General features: G+C 36.4%; 1 protein-coding gene across 1 annotated transcript in view; it reads left to right on the top strand.

The window, feature by feature from the left end:
• The window catches only part of LOC6052936, a 33,471-nt gene extending 12,337 nt beyond the window's left edge, over nt 1–21,134 (top strand). Inside the window, 5 exon segments of the mRNA XM_038266873.1 lie at nt 13,402–13,511; nt 19,195–19,804; nt 19,866–20,201; nt 20,266–20,317; nt 20,320–21,134. Coding sequence (XP_038122801.1) covers nt 13,402–13,511; nt 19,195–19,804; nt 19,866–20,201; nt 20,266–20,317; nt 20,320–20,696 — 1,485 coding nt within the window. The 3' untranslated portion in view covers nt 20,697–21,134.
• The last annotated feature ends 112 nt before the right edge of the window (nt 21,135–21,246 follow it).

The following is a 21,246-nucleotide window of genomic DNA, read 5'->3' on the forward strand; positions in this document are numbered from 1 at the left end:
TGTTCCCCACTAATTTTAGCCCATGGGTAACAATGAGACACTTTGATTTTTCTTCATTAAACATTTCAAAATCCATGTAAATCTTTCAAAACATGAATTGAAAGTGATTTATGGCATATTTATAGAGTTTTAACTTCATTGAATAAAATATACAAAGTTATTAAGTATAAATTTACGGATTTTACAAAATTTATATACATTTTAGTATAACTTTTGTTAATTAAAGTTTCATGTTGGCAAAATTGCCCTAAAATGTTCAAGGCAAGTCACCTGTAATGGAACAATACAAAAACATGATGTTTTACTAGAAAAATCTTGATTTTCGTAGTGTGTCTCATTGTTCCCCAGCTGTCTCATTGTTCCTGCCAAGTGCGTCTACAATGAGACAGTTGAATAACTCTGGCTGTAGATGTCGGATCGATCTCATATTTTGGTCAATGCTAGAACACACTAAAAGAAAGAAAATGCAACAAAAAAGCTCATTAAAACATGCTGATGAAAAAATTAGAAAAACCGTTAAAAGTTGAAAACCAAAAGTGTCTCATTGATGACTACCCTACCCTACTTTGAAATTCGGGTTGATGCAAACGAAATTGAACACTTTTGTCTTTTTCATATAACCGTGAACCACGCTAACGTACAAGCCCGACCTTTGTAAATATTTTTAATTATAACTCGGGACTCCGGACACCAAATTCAACCCAACTTTGGGACAGTGCTCACAAGATAGCACGATCACGTTGATTTGAAAGTTGAATGATAATATGAGCACATAGGGTTAAAACCGCGCCCAGATTCGCGTTACTTTTGATCAAGCTTACATCATATGAGGCCCAAAGTGATCCCATGCGACATTATCGGTACATGTCGCATGGGATCACTTTGGGCCTCATATGATGTAAGCTTGATCAAAAGTAACGCGAATCTGGGCGCGGTTTTAACCCTATGTGCTCATATGTGTGTGGGATAGCAAATGATCTCAATACCCTAAATGGAAGCTGCAATCTGAGTGAAAGACAAAAGGACTCTACACAGGATTTTGTAAGAGCGCCTTGAGATGAAGTAAGAGAGGAACGGATGGGCATACACGGAAGTAGAGTTAGATCAAAGGACACTCTCAATAATAGACGATAGAATTATCGAAAGATATCTGCTCGTAATCCTTCCATGCTACAAAAACTGTGTATGGGTAAGAGGTGGGCCATCCAAGGAAATAAAAAAAAAAAAAAAAAAAAAATAACTTGAAAATCTCATGTTTTCTATTTATTTTTTTCTGCTTGTACCAGAACTTCAACAACCAGAGGTGCAATCTTCAAAGTTTCTTAGTCAAATTTAATTAAATTTTCTGAACTGTCAGAAAAAAAATTCAGGCACAAAAACAAAAAAACAAAAAATTCTTTACATATGCATGTCAAAATTTGTTTGACCTTTTTTCCGAATTTTCAAAAAATAATGAATTTACATGTTTTGTCCTTGCTGGGTCCTAGCTCTAAAGCTGCATCTTTTTATCCCTTGACAAGATAAAACTTCTAGAATATTAGATACCATTTTTGTTTGGACAGCTGACAATTTTGTTTTGAAACTTGTATGGAAAACAATGATTTAAGCCCTTTTAAAATAAAAATCGCAATAAAAGAAAATGTTTTTCAAGGGATTGCGAAAATTTAACATTAGTTTTACTTTTTAATCGAATTTTTTCAATCGTTTCAAGATATCATCCATTGGTCAAAACATAAAAAATAAAATTTTTGGTAATTTTTATTCTTTGTAAGGCCATATCACAGCCAGGCCTGCAAAATGTTTCCAACCCAGCGTACACATGAAGCAAACCAAAATGTCAGTTCACTGCTAGCATGTGACTGTAAGCCTACTGTGTCCGTTCAACCACTGCCGCCTGACTCGTGCCGGTCGGCTGCTGGAGAATGAGAGACGTGAAAAAATGAGCTACACTCACTCAATTCATGTCGTATGACTGACTCGTAAAATCCTCTCTAATCACTATTTTGACTATTTTTAAACAATTGAGTGGTTCTAGACTGTGAAAAACACTTAAAACAACCATAACTTATATTCAAAAATACATTTCTACGCATAAATACCAACTTTTTGGGTAAAAACTTGTTTCTTTATGTGTGTTCGTGCAACGTCGAATGAGCGTTGGTCGACTACTGCCTCGCATAGCAGCTGCTCAGTGAGCTAGGGCACTCACGTCTGAGTAGGGTTTGCTTATGTCAAGGTTTTGCGGTTCAGTGAATGGATCTGAAAAAATCGTGTTTGCGTCGCCGATTTTCGCGTCAGGACCCCTGACATTTTCAGCTCTGATCACAGCAACCAAAGGTCGGATCTACAATGTCCAAAAAAGCGAACATTAGAGAAATTGACAATGAACACATTTTTCTTATAAAAAAATAGTAATCAAAAATCAAACCATCCACATTAACGACCCCCTGGTCTTTTGTGGTCTCTATTGCATGTTTCTGCTCGAACCTAGGAGTCCGAAGGCTTGAATGGGGAGAGCACCCAAACCTCTTTCTACTCCAAGGAACCTTCCACCGCAGTGTTTGAACTGACGACCTTTGGATTGCGAGTCCAACCACCGCCAGCGATTCCCCCGGAGTAGGCTTGGTTTGGTGTGCTGTTTGTACTTATGGCATGGAGACGACTTCTACACCTGGAATGACTTAACGGCCTAACAACAACCAAGGCCAGGACCGACATTTTACTTCCTCATCCGATGAAAGGTTGCAGCAGATGGGAATCAAACCCAGAATCATCCGCTTACAAAGCGGACAAAAAATAGTAATTTACCCTAAAAATAGCTTTAACTCAAAACCGTTGTACATTATCAAAATATTACAATAATATTTTCGATTCAGAATTCAATTTACCATCTAAAAAACTTTTTGTTTTATTTATTGTGTGTGCATTTTCAATACTTACCAAAAAAACATCATTTTAAAAAACAATCATAACTTGGCCAAAAACAAAACGTCCGTCTCGACGTCCGTCATACTTAATAACTCATAAGTTGGATTTTTTGCCTACTAAAACATATAACCTGGACTTCGCACTAAATTATTGCTATCGATCGCACTATTGCGACTTGTCAAACTAGCTTGGAAAAATTAAATATTCGCAAAAAAGGTCAAAGCGAGCCGCGGTTGCTGATCGTTTTTCAGCTGTCAATCGCAATTTAAAAGTGCGAAACGTCCAGTTTGGTGGAAACTGCGATTGAAAATGTAAATAAACAAAAGTTGGTTGCCTAGTTTTCTTGAAATGTTGTTGTCAATAGTGCGAGAAATAACTGCGGCCAAAATCCAAGTTACAATGAAAGTATCAATAAATTTTCCCAGAATATTTTTTTTTGTAATACACTGCCGCTCGAATCTAGTCCACCCCATATGTAAAAACAGCAAGCCGAAAAAAACGCACTTCAAATTTGTCCCGCGCATAAGCTTACGTGTTAGAATTTATCGAAAAAGGGAATTTTCTACGGTTTTCTGGAACAAAGTACTAAATTTTATTGGTTTTTCTGATAGGTCACAAGATTTCGAATCGAACTATATCATTACTTAAAAATTGACGAAATTACATATGGGACGGACTTGCTTCGAGCGGCAGTACAGTCATATTCGGAACAGTTTACAGATCGGCCTAACAATCGGTTCAAACAATCATAGCCAATCGATAAATTGAACATAATGATTCGCTTTTACCTTCATGTGAAAGCTTTTCTTGTGATCTTTCGATTGATGTATTGACCAGCTGTATTTTTTTACGTTTTATATCAAGTTTTTAAAGAAAAACATTGACCTTTGAAATCCACAAACTCGAGACACTTTTTTCTTACGGATGTAAACAAACTTTGATTCTCTCGAGTAGTACATATTTTCTACAAAATGACTTCACACTCTGGAACCAATGAAACTTAAGCTAATAATGTTTATAGTCTGATAACTTTTTGTGTGAATATATCTGTTAAGGCACAATAACATCCCACAATTATGGAACAGGCAATTTGAAGGCAGTGTTTTGCAGCTCTGGAAAAAATAGTCTTGAAATGCAGTTTTTGTTTAAAAAGTACTACTTTTTCTAGTGAAATATCACGAAAAGGTCCTAAAAATAGCAGGGACGACAGAAAAGTTGCAATTTGCATCCTATTGACAAATTACCACAAAAGTGTTCCAACTTTGTGGGTGTTCTGAATATGTGGGATGACTGTATTGTGGTTTTGGCTGGAAATCTCAGTATTGAAATCGTGTTTTTGCAATCTTTTTCATCAACAAGGGGAGGCAACTAAATTTAGCCTCCATTCCAGAGAAACCTCTTTTTACGCGGTGGCGTTACGCTTTTTGTTTCGTCGATTTCTCTAAAACAATACAATATTTTTGCAAGCTTCAAAAAGCGTTTGGCAGATCTGAACAAAACCTGCTTTTAAAAGATTGCAAAAATGTTGCGTCGTTCCAGAGAAATCAAAAATATATAAAAACGTAACGCATCGCGTAAAAAGAGGTTTCTCTGTATAACCCTATAACGCTCTGTTACAATTACGTTCATTGTCCCCTGACTTTACTTGCACAGGTGGCTCATCGCACTTCGGTGAACCAAACCAAACCGGAGTCAAGCAGGTTCAAGATCTTTCCCAACTGAAAAGATCATTTTTCTTTTCGTCAGTTTCGCGCTCGTGACATTCGTGAGAGGAAGCGATCACACGGGTGACGGAAGTTTACGACATTAGAAGCACGCACGTTAAAAATAACATAAACAACAATATCGACAAGGTCGGGTCATCAATCGACCATGCGTCATTTTTTTTCTCTTTGTTTTGGGTGTTTTAAGGATGTTAAAATGGGGTAATTAGTGGTTCAATGGTGGTCAGGATGTCTACTTTTTCTTTCATCTTCATTTGGTCGCCAAAAAGAAAAAGAAGAAGTAAAAAAACGTTCGCACGTGAACCCATCTCACGAAATTATGGGTCGTAAAAGTAAATGTCGCTCGCAAAAATTTAAAAAAGGGAACACCACGCGTCCCCTTAATGGTCGTCCCGAAATGTGAACGTCACAGATCAGAATGCACACCGCCATTCCCGGTTGGTATTTTAAAAATAACACATTCCTCATCCCATCGCGGCCGGAGTTAATAATAATTTGCCATCCTAGGGGCGGCAAATGTGTAGATAGATGCTTGTGATGCATTTTCCGAGGGAAGCAGAATGATGGCAAAATGGTACTGTTTGGGAATAAAATGTGACAGCGATTGCGAGTGTCTTAAGAGGTGCCCTATAGAGGTTAATCCCACACTCACTCGGTGTGCAGACCTTAAGTCAGTTACGTTTCAAACAAAGAAATCGTGGCGCAGGATACACCTCGTTAGTGGCCACCCAGCTGTCAGCTTACGGGTGGTTGCCTAATTGACGGAAGTGTTTTGCCTTTTGAGAAGGTATTGTTTATGGGCTTTAAGGGACAAAGGATTCTGGTGGGAGAGTGTTTTTTGAACTATATTGTGCACTTAATTGAATCTTCATGGAGAAACATGGTGCTTCTTTCAACCAATTAAACTGAGTTTGTATTTAAAATCAGTTTCATCCGAGGTTTCATCCAAAATTTTTGCAATAAAGTTGAAGTTATAACACAGACTGTGGTTATAGCCAACGCCACTAAAAGAGGTAGGACATATTGGATTTATGACAAACAAACAAATTTCATTTTTACAGTTTGGCAGTTTGCCTGCTTTGTTTTTGCCTGCATTTGTTTGCAGAAACGTCAGACTGCTTACATTTTGCTTTGCTTGCGAGTCTGGCAAACTGTCAAACACGAAAAAGTGCGAGATTATTTGTTTGTTTGACATAGTCTAAATGTCCTTTACTGCTAGAGTTTGAGTTGTCCGCCGTGGGATTCGAACTGACAATCTCTGGTGTGTAAATCCAGTGTGCGGTCCGATTGATCTTTACAGGTGGGATGAATTCAGCCTACTATTATACTTTGAAGCTTTTTAAATTTCACAACAAATCATTTTTTTAACATTGTTTTTATACGTAAAACAGCAAAAGAATATATAGCAATAACATTTGAAAAGGGCACAAACCGAAAAAAAAGTTATCTGATCGGGCTCAAAATTTTTGTTGGGGTTGCCACGCCAAAATAATTAGATCCGTATTTTTTTGTTTGACCGTTAGGGTGACCTGTACCGTGCTAGGGTGGTCACAAAAATTGCTATTTTCGTGAATTTTCGCAAAAACCATTTTTTTCATAAAATCAGCCGATTTTAGCTGTCTTAGATGCAAATGAAAGGGGGTTAAGGGAGCGTTCTTTTATAACGTTACTCAAAAAATGGGATGTTTTGACCCCCTCCCCCCCCTCGTAACAAAATTTCCATACAATTTTTTTAAAAAAATGTATGTAGTGTAACACGGCCTCCGACCCCCTCCCCCCCTACTGCGTTACGTAATAAAAGAACGCTCCCTTAGTTGGCTTTTCAAGGAAAAATAATTTGAGGACCGAAAAAACTAGCAAAATATTTGAAAAAGTCGTATGAAAACTTTAAATGGCGTTTTGACCGTGTCTGGACCAAAGAGCCTATGTCTGAAAATATTTTTATCGGATTACTCGAGCAATTTTACGTAACATGCTCAAAAACTAAAGGTGTTCATTTACAGGATTCCGATATATGATTTTTAAAATAAAACCAGGTGTTCGGCGCGCGCAGAATCGAGAAAAAATGACGAAATCGGCAAAAAGTGATGACCTATACATGTTTGGAAACCAAAATTTTCGTAATTAAAAGACGCAACTTTTGATACCCAAACATGTATAGGTCAACGATAAAATATTAAAGTTATCTCAGTTTTAATTAAAAAGTAGTTTTTCCCGTTTACGTCATTTTTCCGTTACTGTGCGCGGCGCGCCGTAAACCCAGTTTTTATTCAAAAACAATCATATCTCGGAATCCTGTAAATGAACACCTCCAGTTTGTAACGTAAAATTATTCGAGTAATCCGATAAAAATATTTTCAGACATAGGCTCTTTGGCCCAGACACGGTCAAAAAGCCATTTAAAGTTTTCATACGACTTTTTCAAAGATTTTGCTAGTTTTTTCGGTCCTCAAGTTATTTTTCCTTGAAAGGCCAACTAACCTTTCATTTCCATCTAAGACAGCTAAAATCGGTTGGTGCGGAGTTATGCTTTTGAAAAATTTGGTTTTGCGAAAACTGACGAAAATGCCCATTTTGGGACCAGCCTAGCACGGTGTAGGTCACCCTAATGGCCAAACAAAAAATAATACAGGTCTAAATATTTTGGCCAGGGAACCCCACAAAATTTTTGAACCTATTTGGAGAACTTTTTTTTAGGTTTGTGCCCTTTTCAAATGGAATTGCTGATTTGATTTTTTACCTGAAACAATCTTTCGGAAATTTTTAGTTTATAGAAACAATTCACTGAATGTTCATCAAGAATCAACTCGATAAAACATTTTCAATAAAATATTTTAGGTTTTATGATTTTGGTAAACTTTACGTCAGAATTTGAAATTATAGGCAAGTTACAGATTTTTCACGTTAAATTGTTTGAAATATAAATAATATTTCAATTATTTAAAAAGACCCCTGCAAAAATATTTCCGAAAGGCTGGAAAAAAAAATCTTAACATTTTCTCTTTATGACTTTGTTGTTCAGACTGCTGGTTTCTTACATACAGCAAGTTTTAATTTAGTTAAAAATGTGTTTTTCTAGAGTCATCTAACAAGCAATTATATTTCAACTACCTCGGAAACTATTGTTTCGATTTTCAATGACAAAAAAAATCAATCATTTGTGAAATTTTCTGCAATTATATTTTTTAAATGATTTCGAAATTTTGTAATCATGAGTAACCTTTTAAAAAAGGCTAAAGTCACTTATTTTTATCATTTTCAAGTTTTGAACTGGATTTTATAATTTCAAAAAAGTTTTTAATAAAAAAAAGAAAAAAAATGCATGTGTTAATTGTAGGAAACTGTCTCAACTTTTCGAGTTTTTTTTGTAGGGGTTGTCCTTCGTGAAGCATTTTCAAACTGCAAAAAAATAAACTAAGAAATTCGAAAATTGACACTGAAATAAGCTAATAACTTGAATACGATGCACATTATAAAAAAATGTGTCAAGTCATTTTCAATTTGGTTATAATCTACACATCATTATTGGACACATTCCGCCGTGACGTTGCAACGCTTTGACTTTTCTTTTTTCAGTATTTCGGCTGTAACTCAAAAAATACATTAGAAAGGTACATATGTTATTACAGATTCGGAAAGTACATTAAATTTCCTATGAGATACAATGTTGAAACATTATTTTAAGCGAATATTCTATTTTTGAGAGGGGGATATGTAGCGTGACGTTGCAACGCGTGACTTTTTCTCAATCCTGACCCAATTCATGTTTCGCCATTAACTCTGCTCTGTTAAACGGCAAATTTGGAGTTCTTCTTCCATTTTTAGTGTAAAATTGGCCAACAAATCGAATGCAATCATTAGTTTTTCGAAAAAATTAAACCTCAATTTTTGAAGACCGCTTACATTTCGTGACGTTGCAACGCTCTGTTTTTGAAAACAGGGGTTTTCGTTGCGTTGCAACGTCACGAAATTATAGTTTCAAAATAAATCATAGTTTTTGTTAGGCTGAACAACTGTAGGTGAAGATTTGATTATAAGACATTAATAGACAGTACAAGGACATGTGAATTGATTGGCCTGCCCATGTTAGACCCCCCCCCCCCTATTCTGCTTTCACAGTTGCAGTACGATTTACGAAGTTTTCCAAAGGGTTTTCAAAATATTTTTTTTTTGTATTATTCCATTATCACGAAGGAACCCCCCTCTCCCGTCCTCTATCCATGTAACGGGACGTCCATGCATTACGTAACGGCGTAATATCAAGGGGGAGGGAGGAGGGTTCGAGGATTTATACAAAAAAAGTGTATCGGAAATGTATTTCCAGGGGTGGAGGGGGTCTAAAAATATAAATGTTTTGTTACGTAATGCAAGAACGCTCCCTTAATATTTTAATGGTTTTGGGCAACTTACAAAACACGTGGAAGTTTTAGAAGGGAGGTGAGGAGCTTCAAGTTTTCAGGAGGGCTTATTTTGAATTTACAAATAAAGTGCCCATATCGTTTGTTCATGGCCCTTAAGGGGTGATCTGCAAACAACGTAACTTATTTTGTTGACTTTTGTGCTTTTAAAATTAAATTTGAGGAAATAATATAACTGTTTAACTGCGCAACATAACATTTTTAATTGTGAACAACAAAACGTTGCATACAACTTATTTAAGTAAGGGTTCGTCCAACAACAGAGTGACAAAAGTTTGTGAAAAAAAACAATCGAACCACGTGATTTTTATTGTTTAATGAATTTTACTGTAATTTGACTTACATAAGGGTGTGGGATAAAAAAATCATTGCGTTGTATTAGAATGAACCCTCACGTAAATCAGTTTATCATAAAGGGGCCATCCAGTAACCACGTGATTACTTTTTTGAAAGTTTTAGAATTTTCCCCCCTTGTGAACATCGGTCTATTTTGATTTGTTCAACAAGTTTCATAAAATACTTTTTTTCGAGTTGCATCAAACTTAAATGACGGAATTTGTGAATGACCCATGTACAATTCTTTTGTAAATATGCTCGGAAACATTATATAACAAATATATAATATTTAGTACCCTTTTATCTTCAACAACCAACTACGCATACACCTTTTTTGCCATGTGACCAATGTGATTTAAAATTTCGTGACGTTGCAACGCAAACTTAAACCTGTTGTAACTTTGGATCTAGACAACCAATTAAGTCGCTCTAGATTGCATTTGAAAGCTCTTTCCAAGTACAAAGAGCATCCGAAATATCAAAATGATTGAATGTTTAGTTTTTTGTTGACATAAACAAATGTCCCTTTATCGTGACGTTGCAACGCAGTAAAATGGTAAACTTACACTAGTTTGAAAAAATACTTAACTTAAGATAAACCGCAAACCCATGACATTTCCATTTAGTACAACTAAAAACCTACAAAATGCAATCAAAAGAATATTTTTTGGATTTTATTTCGCTGAAAACCAGGAGTTTTTAGAAAAATGTTTTAAAACGATGATTTTATCACGAATTGATGCATAACCTAACCAACTTGTACAAAATGATATTCAAAAGATCAATTAATGAAAACCATGATTTTTGAAGTTTCAAGTAGTCTAGAATCGAGGAAAAATATCCAAATAGCTAATACACGCTTTTCAAAATTTCATCCTAAGGTGTACATTGCCGGAGAATGTGTCATTGACATTTTTTATGATGATATATCTTTTCAAGTAAAAAATATTTTTTTTGCAAAAACTCATAATTCCGGTACCAGATTTTGCACCATCCTAAAACTCTAGCGCAAAATATGCCTTTTCTATTCTATTCTAAAAAAAAACAGAAATAAGTATTTTGGGAATTCTAGTGAGTGATACAAAAGTGTAATACAAAAATCGGCTTCTAATCTAATCTAATCGAACACAAGCGCAGCCAGTCCGAAGAAAACATCCTGGAAGAACTTGTGGTTAGATTTCGCCCCAAGTCCTTTCTTGTCAATATTAATGATTGCATTACATCCAAGTAACCCCGAACATGTATTGCAAAAATTAAAGCGGCCAGGCCTACTGCGTTGCATTAACCGCAGAGACAGATTCTGAGAACGGATTACATTTCTGTTGCTGTTGCCTCACTAGAACATCATCGAATCCAGGCATCCGCAGGTTGTGAACAGCTTCTGGCCTTGCCGGAACGGCTGGAACAAAACGAAAATCCTTTCCGTTACGCCACACGAAAAAAAAATCAAGCAGAGCTTCACTTTTGTCTTCAGCATGTAGTTTCACTTACAGTAGAGTAATTCTCTACGAAATCGGTCTTTTTTCTTCAATTTTAATTTTTGTATTTTTTAATCCGACTGAAACTTTTTTGGTGCCTTCGGTATGCCCAAAGAAGCCATTTTGCATCATTAGTTTGTCCATTTAATTTTCCATACAAATTTGGCAGCTGTCCATACAAAAATGATGCATGAAAATTCAAAAATCTGTATCTTTTGAAGGAATTTTTTATCGATTTGGTGTCTTGGGCAAAGTTGTAGGTATGGATATGGACTACACTGGAAAAAATGATGCACATTAAAAAAAAATTGTGATTTTTTACTTAACTTTTTATCACTAAAACTTGATTTGCAAAAAACACGATTTTTTTATATGTTTTAGAGGACATAAAATGCCAACTTTTCAGAAATTTCCAGGTTGTGCAAAAAATCATTGAGCGAGTTATGAATTTTTGAATCAATACTGATTTAAAAAAAAAATCGAAATATTGGTCGCAAAAATTTTTCAACTATATTTTCCGTTGTAAAATTGTATTTGCAATCAAAAAGTACTTTAGTGAAAATTTGATAAAGTGCACCGTTTTCAAGTTAAATCCATATTTAGGTGACTTTTTTGAAAATAGTCGCAGTTTTTCATTTTTTATAATTGGTGCACATGTTTGCACACCTTTAGAAAAAATATTTTTGAAAGTCTGAAAAAATTCTCTATATTTTGCTTTTTCGGACTTTGTTGATACGACCTTTAGTTGCTGAGATATTGCAATGCAAAGGTTTAAAAACAGGAAAATTTATTGATGTTTTCTTAGTCTGACTCAAACAACTCACCATTTTGTAATGTCGATATCTCAGCAACTAATGGTCTGATTTTGAATGTTTATATATGAAACATTTGTGAAATTCCGATCTTTTCGAAAACTATATTTTCAAAATTTTCAAATCAAGACTAACATTTTAAAAGGGCCAAACACTCAATATTACGCCCTTTAAAATGTTAGTCTTAATTTGAAAATTTTGAAAATATTGTTTTCGAAAAGATTTCACAAATGTTTCATATATTAACATTGAAAATCGGACCATTAGTTGCTGAGATATCGAAATTGAAAAATGGTGGATTGTTTGGGTGAGACTTAGAAAACATCAATTTTCCTGTTTTTAAGCCTTTGCATTGCACTATCTCAGCAACCAAAGGTCGTATGTCGTATCAACAAAGTCCGAAGAAGCCAAATATAGAGAATTTTCTCAGACTTTCAAAAATATTTTTTCTAAAAGTGTGCAAACATGTTCCTTCAAATGATACAGATTTTTGAATTTTCATACATCATTTTTGTGTGGACAGCTGCCAAATTTGTATGGAAAATTATATGGACAAACTAATGATGCAAAATGGCTTCTTTGGGCATACCGAAGGCACCAACAAAGTTTCAGTCGGATTAAAAAATACAAAAAAAAATCGAATGACCGAAATCCTAGAGAACTGCTCAGTACAAACAATTAATCTAAAAAACTCATCAGAAACTTTCTCGGAATTTGCCAATGAAAAACAAATCTAAACCGAAGAAAAACGTCAAATTTTCGGCACCGAACAAATTCCACGTCCGAACTCACAAATGGCTAATTCTATCCTAAAAAAATCGGCTTTTTTTCCTATTTTAATTTTTAAAATACAGAAAAAAAACTTTTTGGAAAAATGCAAATTTTAGCCATTGAATATTTTTGATTGGTTCTTGTGTTTAATGGCCAAAGTGTCTCGAAAAATTGTAATTTTTGAAAAAAAAAAAATTACGAGTTTAATCCCATTGGAAATTCAAATGCAAGGCACGAATTCCTGTTACGTCCAGTTCAGCTCATATTTTGAGATTTAGCCCATCGAAACAAGCCTCTGAATTCCCGCCGAAAATACATTTTTGTTACATCCTAGTTTGTATCCCCTTAATCTGCTGAACACTTGACGTCCTCAAACATTCGTTAGTCCCTGTAGTATGCCGGCGCGCAATTTTTACGCATCCCACGCACACCCCCATGTCTTGAGAAGCCGTCGAAGGGATTTTCCTCACCCAAGTCAGCGGTTTTTGGTGAAAAACACGATCACTCTCACGCCTGACTTACCATCAAGTGTTTGTGTGTGTGTGTGAGTAATGAGAGAGAATCACACTCACACTCAAACTCTAAGGAAAATTCTACCCATTCAAGCCGGAAAAACTCTCTGCCAGCAGTCGTCAGACAGTCAGTCGGTTCGGTTGATCGTCGCCCCGTTCTAGAGTGGATCGTTTTCGCCGGCAAATTTTCCCTTTTTTGGTTGAAATAATTTCACTTTGATTAGGCCATTTTCGGAGTGATCGCTTAATTGTTATTGAAAGTGAGTGTTCCTTTGGGTCTGTTTTTTTTTTGTGGTTGTTTGTCACAATTTTGCGTGAGAATCCCAACTCGTGAGGAATTTCAAGCATGTGACCAATTTTCCACGAGTTATTAATGGAAAATTTTCCTAATTTTCACTCACTCTCTCTTTCTCTCTTTTTAGGGAACGACAGTGCTCGGTCAGCCGCTGCGGAAGGAAGTGATCGGTCAGACGTTTATTCCCCACTCGGTGTTTACGGATTACGTGCGTGGCCTGGCGGAAAGTACCTTCAGGTGAGTGAACTGACCCACATTGGGCCACCCTGCACACTTATTTTTTTCCCTCTAACCTAATTTGAAGTAAATGCTAAGAAAAAAAAAGAGACGTTGAGCCGATCGCCGCCGCACATTTGCCGGCATATTTTAAAAATAGCTCTCTCTTTATTTTTGAGTAGAGAACATTGTATCGGAAATATGAGTTAGTATTGGTGCTCTTGCATGTGTTGGTGCATTTAGTTAGAAATATTGTTAATTAATTTAAAAAATACTGATGGAGAAATCTAGTTAATTTCTGACATCTTAATTATTTTCACAAATTTAACTAAACATAGTCAGATGTTTTGTTAAAAATCATTTTGAACACAATTTTTTCACAGTGTAATTTCCACAAGAACAAGTGAAGCTAGATTTTTGGGTGCAAATTGGGCAAGAGTTTTTAGGCCGGCTCTAAAAATAAGTAGCCAAGAAAAAGTGTGTGGCGCAGATTTTGGTGGGACGGCCTCTTCATTGTGTGATACTTTTCCTTCCAAGTGTGGTGGGATTTTTTGTTTGATTTGTTGTGTCGCGTTCAGTTTTTACCTTTCGATCAGGTGCATTTGTGGTGCAATTCAAGCGGAATGAAAGCTGGTGAAGAGCGCATCTTTATTTTTGGATTGTGATCTGTGTATATTTTTTTCTGTTTATATCGTAAATTTGAGCAAATAATAGTGTTTAGATTCATTTGCTAGGTATCGTAAAAAAAACAAACTCAAACTAATTTTTTTTTCATTTAAATTTAAATTGGTTTTGGTTTTGTATGGTTATTTGGTTACACAAACATAATATAAAGTTTTTTCTTCTCAACAAGATTAAAAAAATTGCTCTGAAAATTCGATGAAAGAAAATTAATTTAGAAAATTTCTGCAGCCCTTATGTTTAGTACGAAAAATGTTCGAAAATTTGTACAATTCAATCAGGCAAACTATTTCCTGATCGTATTAGACCCAAAAACAATCCTCTAAATGCAAACCCTTTTAATTTTGTTTGGGAAGTCCAAAGTTTTGTTGATTGATTTTTGTATTTTTTGGTCAATTGTTACGAACAGGATTATAATTATGTGTATTCAAATGATAAATATGTTTTAGCAATTTCTGTTCAATAACTTTCTAATTTTCAATTCACTTTAAAAGAATGTAACCTTCTTGAAGTTTTCAATAAACTTTTTACAAAAAAAAGAAAAATTAACACAATTGCGTTGATAAAATTTTCTAAAAATCACGTTTAACGTTAAGTTTCAAAAATGTTTGCAACGGTCTTAGGGACCATCCATAAACCACGTGGACACTTTTTGGGAATCTTAACCTCAACCTCAACAATTTTTTTTTTTTGTTATGGAGCATGGACAAATTGTGGAAATCTCAATTTTTGTGTAAAATTTGACGCCCGAATTGATGACGCACTCAAAATTACGAAAACACGTATTTTTCATCAAAAGCAATGCATGAGCCACTACAAACGTCTGAAAAAAACCCGGAAAGTAACATAAACACGTAATTTTCAAATGTAAAAATTCTTGATGTAAAAATGACCCATTTGGGTTGTTTCACATTTGAAAAATACACTGAATTTCCCATAAAAGTGACATGTCGCACAATTTTAATAGTTCATTAACGGGAAAATGCAACGATTTTAAAACTATTTTTTGATTTTTTTGATGAAAAATACGTTTTTTGGAATTTTTTAGTACGTCATCAAATCGGGCGTCCAATTTTACACAAAAGTCCCTTTGACGTCGAATTTCTATCTCTTCGCGGTTTCGAGCTAGAAATTACTGAAAAACGTTTATTAGTAAAAATCACGAAAAACGTATCGCCCCACCGTCACGAGAAATCTTAAAAATGGACCTCAGATCATGGATCATGGACCAAAATTACCCCTTAGAGTAATGTTTAATAGAAACTGAATTTTCCAATTTCGTTCGAGTTGATGGAGGATTACCCAAATTTAGGAAAGTTAAAAAAAAAAAACAAAAATTGATAAAATTTCGTCAAAATTATGAAAAAAGTATGGAAACTCCTAATATTTGTAAACTTCTAAATGAAAATACTGATATTTTTTGTCACACAACCAGGGATAGAATAATCGCAAAAAAAAAACATTTTCGCTTGCAAACTTTCTTCACCCGCGAAAGAAAGAGGAGGCAAATCCCGCAAAAGAAAATCGCTTCCGAACTTCTCCAAAAAATTAATCTGTTGATTTTTTCATATAAAATTTCTAGTCAGCACCACTTAAAATTATTTGTTTCGCTTTGTTTACACAAATTGTACATCTACAAAAAGTGACAGGTCATTTTTCGAAGAGTGACGTTACACTTCCAAGTGTAGTAGTGAAACAGATATTCCGCCGAATGATCAAGGTGATGATTTTTTTTTAGATTCCTTTTACCGATCTCACGTGCGCGAGAGAGGAGAGCCATGTTCTCTTCGATTTTTTTTTTCTCTTGTTTAACGTTCAAAGATTTTCTTTTGATGATGATTCTTCCATCGTTACACACAACTAGTGAGTCTTTTGTATCGTTACACTTTGGATCAGAGAAAAAACTGTATACTTGTGACTTTAACTCGAAGCAGTGAAGTAAACGAGTGATAGAAAAAAACTATCATTTCGCGATTCGTGTACCAAAAAATCAGACACTATCGAGAATTTAAAAAGAGAGATGTGAACCGGTAACATGGAGTGAAACTTTAGCAGCTGTCATGGAAAACTTCACAGCAGCTTGACAGAAAGTTTAACTCCATGTTGCACAATTTCTCTTCCTTTGTCCCGTTCCCTTTTTTAATCACGCGCTCTCACCACTGAGCATATGGTTATCACACAAAACCGCAATGAAAGAACGTGAGAGGTGGAAGAGCGTAAATGTGAAATTTCGAAAGAAAATGGGAATATCTGACAGAATTGTGTAAACACTTGATAGAACCCACCGTTTTTGTTGCTGAGAATCTCGCGATGGAAAGAAAGTCTGTGATAGTTAATGTATGAGTTTTCTGGCATTATAGTTGTAGACGCTGAGAACTGAATGTTTGATATTTTTGTAACCCTAATCCTAACTTTAGATAATCGAACCATGAACGAACAATAATTCGTTTTTTATATATTTTTTCACTTTTATCAAAAAATTGAAGTTTCGCAACCCAATTTTAGTTAAATTTTAATAAATTCAATAGTTAATTCAACAAATGCATTTTTTTTAAATATTTCACCATCGCTATCTAGGGATTTCAAATCATTTAAGTGCAGTTTTCGGTCATATTTGAGCTTAATGACCACAACAAGACTACTATTTTTTTTATTTAACCCTATCACCATAGGGTGTTATGTAATTATTATTTGTAAACAAACTTTCTGATTTTCAGAAAATACCAACGCGTCAAACAAATTACTTGAAAACAATCACTAGAATTTCGCAAAAAAATAATAACCTTGTTCATCGATTCTTTAGGTCCAAATAAGCCATTTCGCACATTGGTTTCTTCATACAAATATCAAAGATAGAAAGGTTCTATGCAAATATTCGAAAATCTGTATCTTGAGAAGTGATTTTCGGATCGATTTTGTGTCTTGTAGGTCATGATTAGAACCATTCGGAAAATAATGGTACTTGAAAAGTTACATTTATTATTAACTTTTTATAACAAAAGCTCCGTTTTCCAAACTTTGCCCCCTTTGAGCTTATTTTTAATTTTTTATATGTTTTGTCGACAAAAAGATCTAAATTTCATCGTCCTCGTCCATCTCGTAGGAAAATATATTTGAAAAGTTGTTTCTCTACAAATTTCTTTATTGAACATTGTTGATCCGATCTTTGGGTGAGATATGGCCTTGCAAAGAACTAAAATTACAAGATTAGTTTTTCTAAGTACCGTCAACTGGGGCGAATTGGGACAGCAGTTTTAACCATGTTAGAGCACAATATTTTTATTTTGGTTTTGGTTTTGGATAAAACAGACTCAGACCAACAAAATGTGCACATTAGCGTGGTTCACGTTTCTATGAAAAAGACAAAAGTTGTTATTTTGTCTTGCATCAACCGGAATTTCGTTCTTTTATGTCCCCAGAAGCACTCCTGAAAATTTGAGCCCATTTGGTAAGGTCTAGGAGCTCCAGTTTTTATTTGAAATTTATATGGGATTTTGATTTATTTTCCATGGAAACTATCTTTTTACATTTTATTAGGATTTTTTATAAATCGATGAAATGACTTGATTCTTATAGTAGGAGATAGGTTTTGAACTGGGGAACAACTTTGTAGAACATACCAACAAGCTAGGTGACCCTTTAAAGATACAGATACTTTTAGATGGTGGCTGGCCTTTCAAAACCACCATCTAAAAGTATCTGTATCTTTAAAGGGTCACTTCTAGCTTGTTGGTATTCTACAAAGTTGTTCCCAGTTCAAACCTATCTCCTACTATAAGAATCAAGTCATTTCATCGATTTATAAAAAATCTAATAAAATGTAAAAGATAGTTTCCATGGAAAATAAATCAAAATCAAATAAACTGGAGCTCTAGACCTGCAAATGGGCTCAAATTTTCAGGAGTGCTGGACATAAAGAACGAAATCCGGTTGATGCAAGACAAAACAACTTTGTCTTTTCAAAAACGTAACCACGCTAGTGCATTAGCACGGATATATGAAAAGACAAAAGTGTTCAATTTCGTTTGCATCAACCGGAATTTTGAAGTACTATGACCCAAAAAGCTAGCCTGAAAATTTTAGCTTATTTGGTTATGGTTTAGTTGCTCCAGTTTTGATATGAAGTTAGAATGGAGTTTCAATAAATTTAATTGATTTATTTTTCACTTTTTAACTCTTCTTCTAGAAAGTTTTCCTCAACCCGATAAAACTTTATCATGTAAGAGTTTTCTTATAGGTTTTGATTCGGGGAACAACTTTGTAGAACATCGCAAAGTGCTAGAAAATGATCCCGAAAAGATACAGATTAATTTTTATAGCATATTTTGAAATTTTGCCGAAAAAAGTAAACTCTAAAAAACATACTGTATCTTTCCAGGATCAATTCTTAGCACTTTGCGATGTTCTACAAAGTTGTTCCCCGGATCAAAACCTATATGAAACCTATGAATAGGAAAATTTGATAGGGTTTTGGGAAATTTTCTATAAGAACATGTAAAAAGTTACAATTCTCCATATTAAATTGAATCAAATTCCATACTAACTTAAGATCAAAACTGGAGCAACTTAACCTTAACCAAATGAGCTCAAATTTTCAGGCTAGCTTCTGGGGTCATAGAACTTTGAAATTCCGGTTGATGCAAACGAAATAGAACACTTTTGTCTTTTTCATATATCCATGAACCACCCTAGTGCACATCCATTCCCCAGATGCGGTACTACCCATTCGGCCATCAATTTTCAATCGATAATATCTTGGAACTTAATGATGAGATTTTTAATGTTATCAAGTAATACTCGTGTTGAAGTTTCGCAACCATTAGAAAAATATATTTTCAGACTAATAAAATCACGACTTACATTCCAAAAGGTCCAAATAATTCGATTTGTATTTTATTAAACTCGCATTATGTAGAGGGTTTCTTCATGACACATATTATTTTATTATTCTATTTTTCGTAAACATATCAAATGATCCAACTTATTACAACAGCAAATCCTTTTCCCTCCCTCCCTCTTCCAGAGGCTCCAACTACAGCCTGCTCAAGCACAACTGCAACAGCTTCAGCGAGGACCTGTGCCAGTTCCTGTGCGGCGTCGGCATCCCCAAGTACATCCTCGATCTTCCCCAGGAGTTTCTCGCGACGCCGTTGGGCCAAACGCTTGGACCGCTCATCGAGAGTCTCGGCGCGGGTGGCGATCCGACCGGCAACTTCCAGTACGAGTCGGAGTTTCTCAACGGTGGTCCTCGGGCGGCCAGTCCGGGCCTTGAGCAGCTCAACAGCCAGATCGAGGCGGCGCGGCAACAGTCGCAGGAGCTAAACGAGCGACGTAGCAAGATCAAGGACAAGATCGACAAGAAGAACCGCAAAAAGGAGAAGAAAGCGAAGCGGGACGGAACGCGGAGCTCACCGGGGGACAGCAGCGATCAGAACTCGTCGGCCGGAATGTCCGAGGGAGAGCAGGCACCGGAGGCGCTGAATGGCGTCAATGGTGGGGAAAACGGTGCTAACGGCATTCCGCCGGAGATGTTGCCGTCGGAGAAGGTTCTGAAGGAGGAGGAAGCGGAACGGTTGGCCGAGGAGGAGCGCAAGAAGAACCGCGAGCAGCCGATCATCTTCAAGGAAGTCGATGTGAGTTGGGTTGATTGGTGCGTTTGGAACTGTGTTTTGGTGACCTTTTGTCTCGTTACAGCCCAAACTGGAGCTCGAATGTCTGGTCAACCTGGTGGACGGGAAGCTCTCCGAAGAGGAACAGGTCGCGGTCGATGAGCTTCACCAGTATCTTCTGCTTGGCGATGGAGCTTGGGCGCTCGGGGATGGCTTCCTCGTCTTCGTGGGTCGCATGTTCCGCGATCAGTCACTGTCGACGGAGGTGCGAGTGCATTTGCTGAGGGCACTGGCGAACGCGGCCCTCAAGGACGACATCATCCTGCTGCTGCACCAGGACCGACGGGAGCACGTGCTGATGAACTTTGCCCAGGACATTGACAAGCACCCGCCGGAGGAGCAGCAAGCGATGGCGCTGTTTGTGAGTATCGATTCGTACGGAATGAAATATTTCAGAAATGTTTCAACGTTTCTTATTTTTACAGATGTGCAACCTGTTCGAGAACGACAACGCGTCCGAGTGGCTGCTGTACATCTCGGGTGGTCGTACCTGAACCAGACCACGTCCAACATCCGCGCCACGACCAAGGTGGCGGTCCACTGTCTGCTGGCCGCCTGTCCCCGACTGAAGGAAATTGGCACAGCGCTGGTCCACAATCTAGCCTGTAAGGAAGTCAAAACTGTGGTATTCGACGACGTTGCGGTGGAAATCTCGATGGCCCTGCTGCAGTTCTTCAACTCGGAACCCACCGAGGAGCACCTGTTCCGGACGATGAAAGCGCTGGCCAAGTTCACGATGGTTTCGCCGGACGTGCCGCAGTTCATCCAGATGATTGGACCCCACCCGAAGACGATGCGAGGCAAGAGCGAGCGAATCAACGAGCTGATTGACCAGATTTCCAAGAAAGTTCGCTAACCTAATTTGCTAACGTTTAATTTATTTAAATTTATCAGACTAGTAACATGTAACGGAAATTTTTAACTCAAACCTTGAAAGAAGCGGTGGCCATCGTGAAGAGCCATACCGTTCCGATCAGCGCGTTGTCCTGCAAATTGGAACTGCATTTTCCGGAACTGCAATTACCTAACCTTACCTTAGCCCTCTAATGAATACCAAATTATAAACAACACCTGAATAACACACACTTACAACACTTTTAATCACACAACAACACGCAGACACCCATACTACACACATAAACACTAGACGGCGTAATTTGAACTACTCAATTGTTGATTAAAATGTAGCAACGAAAAGAAAAGGCGTTTTTGTTTTAAACAACGGTCTGGAATAATTAAACTTGTCCAAGGTCAAGGCATTATACAAATAAATGATATTTTCAAAAAAGGTGAATAATTTTGTTTTATTCGGCAGAGAAAATAGTGTTTACCTGTGATTAGTCATATGAGTTAGCTCCTCTAGCTTTCCAAGGGCCGGCCAAAAAAGATAAACAAGCCAACAAAAA

This window comes from Culex quinquefasciatus, chromosome 1, assembly GCF_015732765.1.
Source record: "Culex quinquefasciatus strain JHB chromosome 1, VPISU_Cqui_1.0_pri_paternal, whole genome shotgun sequence".
Taxonomy (NCBI): domain Eukaryota; kingdom Metazoa; phylum Arthropoda; class Insecta; order Diptera; family Culicidae; genus Culex; species Culex quinquefasciatus.